Below are 10,493 nucleotides of genomic sequence, written 5' to 3' on the forward strand. Positions count from 1 at the left end.
AAAACCTGCCATTTCAGAGTGTTTTCGCCACTTTTTATTATTAAAACCCTTTGTGTGCACACTCAAGTAGCGAAAAAACATGTCGATAATAACTATTGATACCAAACCTAACAATCCTAACCTAACTACATAAAATTATAGTTGCTGTTGTGGAATGTAATTTTGGGTGTTAGATTCACGTGCGCAAAGCCTTCAGGCTGTTCTTCTTCATCGTAAAGTAACATGCTAAGCTAACAGACGTACTTTATTTCACAATAACACATTTTCGCGAGCTAAAATCAACTGAAAACTTTCATAAACAACAAAATATTCTTATACCATGCAAAATATTTCACAGAGGGTCAAGGTACCAATTTTGACACTTAGTGAATTTACATTGTTTTAATATAATTTTTTTTCACATCGGATTTTACATTTACCAGCATTATACCTTCATCTTTGATGGTCCCAACATAGCAAGATGTTATAAAACTTTCCTCGATTTTATATTTTCCTGCATTTTAATTTTTTTCAGGTTAGTCCCCTGACAAACGTAAAATCAAGGTTTCACTGTATATTTATTTAGCATGGGGTCTTGGCTGAGTGCTCAAGTTGCCACCACCTAGGGCCGGCTCTGGGTCAGGTGAACTTGATGGAACTGAAGGTCTTGAGTTGGTGTAGGTAAATGGATATGGAAGGTTCCCCATGTGTCAAGAGCAAGTGGAGTGGTTTCGAGGGTTGCTTATCCAGGTGCTCTTGTCCGAGTTTGTCCATGCAGAAGTTTGCATTCTTGGGCCCATGACTGCCATGGTTCTGGAGGTCATGGTTGGCTTCAAAGGTAAAGTTATTGCAAGTTAGGATGGGGGAATTGGTGCTAGGATTGTGGGGTTTGGGTCTGTTGTTAAGGTAGGAAACAATGAAGCAGAAGCCATGGAAGTCCAGGAATTTTGATTAGTGACATCAATGGTCACAACAAATTGTCAGGACTAAGAAACATGCAATTTGTGAATTTTTATTCTGTATTGTGACCTGCATGTTATGTAAAATGAAAATTAATTCTTTGCTTTAATATTATCCATCCTATGAACATCTGCTGGAGTCACTCCACACCGTTAAAATGTGCAAGATATGTCTAGACTAAATCTGTAAATTCAATGCCAAATATTGGAAATCTCCCTTAAATTCATGGCCAAAAGTTGGGTCACCCCATTGTGAAGGTCGTCTAGGAATAAGCTGTCAGAGGTGGTGGGAATTACAGTAGTGATGCACCTTTCAAGATCATTGGTAGGCAGAGAGGGGTATCTTGGGAGTAAGAGGGGGTGGAGTACAAATGGAGGAGACTGGGGGTTGTGGTCTGGAGGGAGAGGGTTTATGCCAAGAAAAAATTGACATCAGAGGTTACTAGTGATGGGCAATGTATAGTCCAGGTGATATCAACCTGATGATATATCATCATGATATTTTGGTAATATATGTCGTCACAATATTTTAGCGATATATATCATGTTAGTGATCTATCTTCATGCTATTGGAAGACAATACGTCGCCGATATCACACTGCGGAAAAAATATCGTATCTTATCGTCTGTGAAGATATATCATGATATCAAATTTTCGATCCCTAGAGGTTACAGGTGTAGGTGTAGATATCAAAGAGGAGGCAAAATTGATTGGGGAGATTGATATGTCCATTTTGACAGTGCTATTGTCTGGGCTGGGATTGTTAGTAATCATGGATCTTCCAGAGATGGATTTGACCATAGACTGGTCATTGTCTGAATGGTGTTTGCAAGTGCAGCTGTGGTTTGGTTGCTCAGTGTGTTGTATGATGGGAGGGAGTCACACAATAGCAGACAGGCAGATTTGGGTGGAAGTGTTAATGGAAGAGGGCAACCAGGAAGAGAAGCTTGCCAGCAGAGATATTACAGTTTTTGAAGATGCTTTTTGGTCATATCACTAGCGATGGAATGGGTGGTATATCAAACAATAAATCACGACATTATTTTAAAACTGCGTTTTTTTCTTCATTAGGATTCTCTCCGAAATTTCGGCGCAACATCTGTTTTCAAGGCATGTACCACTACATCCTTCTTGCTGAAGGCTATAATTTTTCGGATGACATGTGGAAGAGTGTGAAGTATGCTGGAACAGTAAGTATGTTCATTATTTTTCTATTCCACATGTAGTATGTTGTAGGTGACATATTTTAATATATCGCCAGCTGATAGCTGTTTTGTTGTATCTCCATTTGTCATTGGAAATGAGTGATGAAGTTATCATGTTCCATACATGTTAATGCATCATGTTCCAAATCAACGTATCTCGTTGTCAGGTGTTGTTAATTATCAACAGTAATAAAAATAAAAGTAAAGTAAAGTGTTCCCCTGTGCATAGCACCACGCCATGAAGGCGTATAGGGGGTGTGGGGGTAACGCCCCACACTTTCTTGATCCGGTCGTGAGTGGGGGTGATGTGATCAGCATCACGCCCCTGACCGCCTTTACTCCCCAGGGTTTCCCCTGGGTACCCATGTTATTCGACGCTGGGATAAAAATATTTGTGCAAATTTTGTAGTGTATTCCAGATCCACATAAATCAAACTTTAATGAGCTCTCCTGAGAAGCTACTTCGGATGGACATAAGACAAGACAGTATTCAGCCGGTGATGTGAAAGAGCCTGTTGATACATGTTTATGAAATTGTGCATGTGTAAGTTGTTTTTAAACTTCTTCCACATGAAACAAATCTATAGTGTTCATGAATTCTTCCTGTGTCATGCTTTGCTTGTAGGATAATCCACTAAAATTAATAACGAATGCGAATAGTATGATTTTTTAAAATAATTTTAAGTTGATCTTGAGGACACTCAACCTTATATTCAGGGTGTTAGTGAAAAGGCACATAAGTTGCAAAGTGCAATTTTCTGTTGGTTTCACTTGAGTCACACTGAATCAATTAAAGAATAATTTTGTATTGGTCATGTATAAGGATTAGAAATAGTGATGATATTAAGAGGTAAAAGTAAAGTTCTCCGTGCATATATAGGAAGGTGTTGGAGAAGGGCCCCACACATTCTTTGATTTCGACCATTTTGGAGGTGATGTGACCACCTTTATCCCCTGGAGTTGCCCCCAGGGTACCTATTTATTTGAGGCTATATGACCTCCAGAGCCACTTTATGCAGGGATAGGGCTGGAAAAATTCCGATCACTCACCCCAGGAATCAAACCTGGGTCTCCTCCAATTGCCCTACCGACTAGAACACCGCGATTCCACTATTAAAAGGATAAACACAAATAACTGTCTGCTATAAAACTGCATTTTTTGACTTAAGTGCCCTTTTTCCTCGAACAGCTTACTGTCGGATTAAAAATTATAGATACTCGAGTTTAGACTCAAATTTAAAATTAACCAGTGGACCTATATAAAAACTAGTTACATCAAAATTTAGCTTATTCAATTCTCACTTTTCAAGTAAGCCCCAAGAGGGGCTTTCCAATACCCTCTGCAAAAAAAGGTGCCGCCTGTCTTTTGAGCCAGGTCTGTCCCGAAGCTCCTCATTGGTGTGGAAATGCCGTCTTCCCAACCACTTTTTCATCGCCGGGAAAAGGTGGAAGTCACTCGGCGCCAGGGGTGAACAAAGACTTCCCAGTGGAATTGTTGAAGAAGGTTTTGGATTTACGCAGAAACATGTTGTCGGGAATTGTCATGAAGCAAGACAATGCCTGAAGACAGCATGCCTCTCAGTTTGTTCTGGATGGCTCTGTGTAGTCTGTGCAATGTCTCACAGTATGCAGCCTCATTGATTGTTGTCGCCGGCTCCATAAAGTCAACCAGTAACACACCTCGCACTTGGCGGGAGAGTCTATCGTAGCAGACATTTCTACGCGCCCGTCATTCAGCTTCAACTGAAGCGTTGGTCTTGGCAGTGGTGGTGGTAGTGACAGGGGAGGCACCAATCACGCTGCGTGATGCCCCGCTTCCTAGCACTTCACGGGCCACCTGGCGACGCCATCGGAGGTTGAGAAAAAAATAGCCCTCGTATTTATTATATTTCTCAATGGGATTGGAAATACTGGGACTGTAAATTTACAAAATTGTATTAAAAAAAAAGCATTTTCCATCATTTTATAATATGCATTAGCTAGTACACTTTCATGTAATTGATTTTATAATGATGCAATGTGAACTGATTTATTTTAAGCCATAAATATGGAGAAATGAATTTCAGAAGTCTTCCCTTTTTATGGTGTGTTCAGTTTTTTAACACTGCACAAAACTAATAACAAAAATTACTCTTGCCTTGCAGATAAACAATGAAGAAGTAGGTTGGGCTCTTGGTTTCATGATAAATGCCACGAACGTCATCCCTGAAGAGGAGCCCATAGAGAGGATATCCGTGACCGTGTTCGTCCTGTTGGTGGTGCTCTTTGTCGCTTTCTTCGCCATATCCCTCCTCTTCGCCATCCATGCCGTGAGATTGAGGAGACAAAGCACTAGCTATCAAAGGTTGTCATATGGGACGATGGAAGCATAGTTCTTGTCTTCTTTTGTACGGTATGCAGCCTCTGTTGTAGACTTGTCATGTCTAGCTTCCTGTTAAAATGCATGCATAACCCCCATTGGCATTTTTTAACATGTGTAATTGTCAATGAGTAATGGTTGTAGTAAGAAACTCTCTCATTCAGTAGTTAGATCCATCATAAAGTAAACTATTGAAATCTTGATAGTATATCTTTTTATTGTGAATGTTAATCTTCATAAAAAAATCCATGCATAGCTACTTAAACAATATTGAATGCAAATTAATAGGCCAAACTAGAAATGACCATCACGTTGAGGTACTCTTTCCAAACATGTCTGTTTTTGGGAATTTCACAGAAGTATTTTTATCAATATATTAGGGTGGATCAAATGAAAATGGAACAGGAGCCACAGAATGAAATCAACAAGGTTTATTTCAAACGTAATCTCCAAAGTTACACAAGCACTTGTCCCACTGTTTCACCAAGCGATGAATACCCTGTTCGTAGAACTCCTTTTGGCTGAGATCGGAACCAGTAGCGAACATTGTCCAATTGGAAGCGCCAACCCTTCAATGCCCTTTTCAATGGACCAAAGATATGGATGTTGCATGGCGATAGATCAGGGCTATTCGGTGGGCGTTCCAACACTGTCCACCCAAATGTCCGCAACGTGTTATTTGTAACGGCTGACGTATGTGGCCGCACGTCATGCAGCAAAACTACTCCACAGGACAACAGGCTGGACCGTTTAGCCTTGATTGCTGCTCCAACGATACTGCTGCCTGACCAACCACCTATGCATATCGCGTGCTCACACGCAACTATCTAGGGTGAGTCCATTATGCAGTAGGGGTTTCCTTCCTTACCTCCCGCCAGTGATGTGTGTCTACGCGTAAACAATGATAGTCTACATTCTACGTAGACTATTCTGTAGACGTAAACGGCGTAATCTATGTAAACAACATGGCTAAAGGTTATAACTTATCAAAGGGCGCTGTTGAATTAAAAGAAAATTATACTGACTATCAGTTGGCAATGTGTGTGGAGAACCTTCCATTCTCTTCCTTGCAAATTCGAACAATTTCTCACCTAGGAGAAACCTAACATAGGAAATATTCTAGTGTTTTATGGGGAAAATGCCACTTTTGCCTCACGACTGTCATCTGTTTTTTTTGCATACTATTTATCTTCTTCCATAGTATCTTCTTCCATAGTTGATGATAGAAGAGAAGAGAAATTTTGTTGTAAAAAGGATTCTTTTCAGTTCGTTAGGAACCAATATAAATGAAAATGTTACTTTCCTTTCATGAATGCCTTGAAACTTAATTTTAATGTACTTTATATTGCCTACGTAGTCTATGTAAACTACGTAATGTGCACGTAGATTATGTGTAGGCAACGCATGTAGACGTAAACTTATAGTGTATGGTACATCACTGCCTCCCACTCTACCTCCACACAGGGTTGTTGCCATACACACACACATAAATATAACCCAATACATCCACAGTTCCGTTTTCATTTGATCCACCCTCATATTTTAGGTATGGACCAATATGAAATTTTGGCCAATACCAATACGATATTGATTAAAATTTACCAATAACCAATATTCCACTGATCCAATATAAAATTTCAAATTGATTCATTGACCTCTGTAATAAATGTATTGTTATCAGATGAACCAGGTTTTTGCAGTGCAAGAGAAGCTGGATATTTAGACATTTACTTTAAAAGAAACATATGGAATTGCGATTATATGTTTATCTCCATAAAAATTATAATAAAATGGAACAATATTGCACTAAATTGTAAGTTATGTGTAGATATATCAGATTGGTAAAGTTATCGGTAAAGAAGCCGCGGTAGCTCAGTCGTTAGGGTGTCTGACTACCATGTGAGAGACTCAGGTTCGATCACCGACAGGGGGAGACCTGGGATTTTTTCCACCTGTTCAAGCGGCTCCGGCAAGTGGGTACCTGGAAGAGACTGGGGCGTAAAGGTGGCCAGTTTCCACATAATAGCAAGTACTGTGTCCTAGGATTGGAGCTCCCAAGAGGACAATTAGGGAGTTATTTGGATGTGAAGATATACTGGGTATTTTAATGAAAATTAGAAAAAAAAAACAAATTGACAACATTCTACTGACCAGGTATATAATCCAGTCTAAAAGCTTGGGATTTTGTTTTGAGTTCACTCGATGCACTTAGGCTAATTGGGACAACCTACATTTTAATGTGGAATCTGAACCACTGTCTGCCTCTACCAGGTAATGAACCTAGGAACCGTTGGTTACAAGGTGACAGTGTTATCACTGTACCATTGACGGTGGACCCAATGTAGAGAATGGCCTTAATTTTTCTTCTCATTTGTACTTACAAACAGAAGCACTCAAATGTCTGTTTTATTGTGGAAGAGTGTGTGGAATTTATTATGCTGGACATAAAAGTAGTTTGATCTAATTGAATTTACCGAGGCTTTGATTCTAAATAAACTTTTTTTTCTGCATGTTCTTGCATGGCAAAAATTGCAACCTTTATAATTCACTTACACAAGTTAATATATTTTGCTGTACTGAAAGAGCAAAGCTGTCTACAACAGAATAATTGATGAAAAGCCTAACATGCTATTTGCTTGCTCATGTGTGAATCATCAGAGATGCAATTGTTTAACAGAAGCAAGTTATTTTTAAGGGGCGTTATTGCTGTAGCAAATAACATGACTCTTGAGGGTTCCTTGGCAGCACATGATGAAGAGATTCTCTTGGGATATCAGGTAGGACCATTCCAGATGTGCTTACTAGCTCTTGAGAGCTAACATCACTATCACTTTGAAGATCAGTTAGCTCTTGAATGCTTCCCAGTCAACAAAGTAATGTTGCCAAAACATTGGCCCCTAACATACCTAACGTTGCTACAATGTTCAGTGTATGTTGAAACAATGTTGTGAAAATGTTGTATCAACGTTTAAAGGTAATTTATTTCAACGTTTCTAGAACGTAGGTTGACAACATTGTGGCAACATATACTGAACATTATGTAGCAATATATATATGTATAAACGTAGCTGTAATGTACATCGTATACAAGAATAACAGCAAAACTAAAAACAATTTAACTAATTAACAGCAAACACCCATGTTTGTAACGTCAAGTTTCTCTTTACAGTTTATAAAAGTTTTTCCTGCTGCCCCAAAAATAGGCAATAGTTAGGCTGAAGAGTTCGATGAACTAACCAATCTCTAACTATGCACTGGAAATCAGTTTCTTTTTGAACTACTTAGCTCCTGATTATATAGTCTGGGATAAAAATATTTGTCGTGGGAGTTTACCTTCTATTCACCACATTTCATTTTCTGATCTTCCTTGCAACAACTTCAATATTCACACATCTTTCGAAGGATAATAAAACACATTTTTTCACTAATTACAATCAAAGTTATCCTTATTTGTGTTACTAAAACTTATGTTTGTTTTACATTTGAGTTACATTACACTGACATCTAGTGTACACTGCAGGAAATATAAGCTTTGGTGTTTTATTTACACAAACACACAAACAAAACACTCCGACTGATGATTGTGGCGCTCATGGTGGCGACTCTCCAAACTAAAGTGCAATAAGTGGAATGTTTTTTGTAATGTTGGTTCATTGTTCTCACAACGTTGTTCCCCTACATACAATATTCATCATAAATGCAACACGCATACAATGTTGTGGCAATGTTAGTGTGTTGACTGGGTTGCAAGCCAATGTGGAACTGACCTAGTTGACATGGTCAGAGAATCTCTTCCTTAAGCAACTATTTCAGTCTCGAAGTTTTACTAAACTAATGGTGAATGCATTAAATAATCTCTTACTGGAAGTAGAACTAAAGGGGATTAGTTATTAATATATTTGATATATTTTGCTACTAGGGTTCAATATTATAGAGGCTAAGTATAAGAAATTCCTTGTATTTTCTTTGATTACAAAACATGTTTATTTTGTTATAACCTGAATACATACATTGATGCACACATATTATATTTAAAGAAACACTAACTTTATTTATAGTACAGAATACATTTCTTCATTTCACTACCTTCACACATGTGTACGTGTACATATACCTCATTTCTGGAAGCGAGCAACAGTGTGCTGGTCTAGCAAGTGTAGCTGAATATGTATTAATATAAAATTGTGTGAGTCACCTCAGTTGCTGAGTGCCTTGAATACTCAACTGTGTCCTTTTACATTCTTCCCTTCATCAGCCACTATTGGCATATAAGAAGCAAAAAATTACAGTGGCTCTCAATACCAGTAAAGTACGGCTGAGCCAATACAGATGCTGATGTATCAGTATCTACCGATACCAGTCGAAATTCTCTCTTGGATTTTATTTACCGATACCAGCTTATACTTCTCAGGCATTTTAATCGTTCGCAGGGTCTGCCCACATGGCACTGTAAGTTATGCAAAGTTCAAAATTTCCATTCATTTTGTAGCAATATTATGTGAAAAACTGTATTTTGTGTTTACATAAACTTTGATGTATTTTTTTAATATTCTAAAGATGAAAAATCCCTTTTGGTAACTTTGGGGCCCTCTGGACCGGCCCTGGATATAGGTACCCGATTATAATCTACCTTGAAAAATACTATAGTCTATACGTAATGTGTCCGCCAAATTTCCTTGCAATATCTTCAATAGGTATGAGGGGAAAAATATTTCCCAATCCTGTTTGAGAATATTATTAGATACCAGTGGTGGCGATTGGGTTCCAAAACCGGGAGGGCCAGGTGCCAAAACTGGGGGGCAAAGACAGCATATTTCCCTTTGTAGAAACAATTTAGCATAGTGTGGGGGCAAATGTTTCAAAAAGTAGGGGGCAATTCCCCCCCCCCCTAATTGCCGCCACTGTTAGATACTCTTAGAAGCTCGAAGTTAGGAAAAAAATCTGAACTTGAACACTTTTCTTGACACGTTTCCTCTTTGCCACTTTACACACCAAAACCAACAATAAATCACCAACAGTTCAAATAACACAAGACGAAAGAAATGTACATAAAGCAACTTACTAAACGCGACACACAAACGAACTCACGTTTGCACTTTGTCAGAATAACAGAAAAACAGTTTACTTTCCTCTGAACTACTACTTCTTCTTCTTTGTCGGCACTGAAAACCGTGACTTAATAAAAGGTTGTTGTTTCTTCAATAGCAAAACATATGTTTCACCAACAAAAACGTATTATTCCGTTTAACACAGGTTACTTCAGTCAGAGATGTTCGCGGGCGTAATATTATGCCCAACACAGAATAAGCTATAGTGACCAAGGGCGTAATATTATGCCGAACACAGGGAAGGGGTTAAGGATGTTTTGCTCACTTCCCTATCCTGCACCTGGTACATATGATCTGCATTGTTCATACATTCCACATACAATACACTGTCCCTTTCCATTTGGATATTTCAGATTGTCATGCTGGTCCTGCATTCTCTCACAAAAAAATAGTTGTCATGACTTATGCCCCAACCCTCGTATATTATCTATTTGAAATTGTAATGCTTCATTGATAAATACCAGAAATAGAAACAGCTCAAAACCAAGCCATCGGGCACCCCTGTCTTTACAGTGAGGACTTTTGGTGCAGTTTATTCAACTTCTACATATTAATACGGAGAAACTAGTACTCACTTTTATCTGCGAAGCTGTTTTTTTCTTTTTCGATTAATTTCAGTGGCCACTGCCACCATCCTCGTTGGAACTCAAGTACAGCAAGTTCCAACAAGGATGGTGGCAGTGGCCACTGAAATTAATCGAAAAAGAAAAAACAGCTTCACAGATAAAAGTGAGTACTAGTTTCTCCGTATTTATATACTACCACGTCTCTCTTTTCCCAATTAAGAAATTCTACATATTGTTTTTGATTGTGTAGGTATGACTGAAACCATGTGTTGACCACACACCGTATGCCCATTATTCTCAACGAGGTGAAATACTT

General features: G+C 38.6%; 1 protein-coding gene across 3 annotated transcripts in view; it reads left to right on the forward strand.

Annotated features, from left to right (window-relative positions):
* The window catches only part of LOC146004418 (ectonucleoside triphosphate diphosphohydrolase 1-like), a 143,284-nt gene that overhangs the window by 127,212 nt on the left and 5,579 nt on the right, over nt 1-10,493 (forward strand). The window contains exons 12-14 of one of the 3 annotated variants that reach the window (XM_083143268.1): nt 2,011-2,129; nt 4,289-4,536; nt 10,428-10,486. In XM_083143268.1, the coding sequence (XP_082999394.1) occupies nt 2,011-2,129; nt 4,289-4,516 (347 nt within the window). In that variant the 3' untranslated portion in view covers nt 4,517-4,536; nt 10,428-10,486. Of the gene's footprint in view, nt 1-2,010; nt 2,130-4,288; nt 4,537-10,427; nt 10,487-10,493 lie in introns of those variants that run through there. The other 2 variants (XM_083143267.1, XM_083143266.1) reach the window with 2 other exon arrangements.

Source organism: Lepisma saccharinum, chromosome 21 (assembly GCF_977018435.1).
Source record: "Lepisma saccharinum chromosome 21, izLepSacc3.1, whole genome shotgun sequence".
Classification (NCBI taxonomy): Eukaryota; Metazoa; Arthropoda; class Insecta; order Zygentoma; family Lepismatidae; genus Lepisma; species Lepisma saccharinum.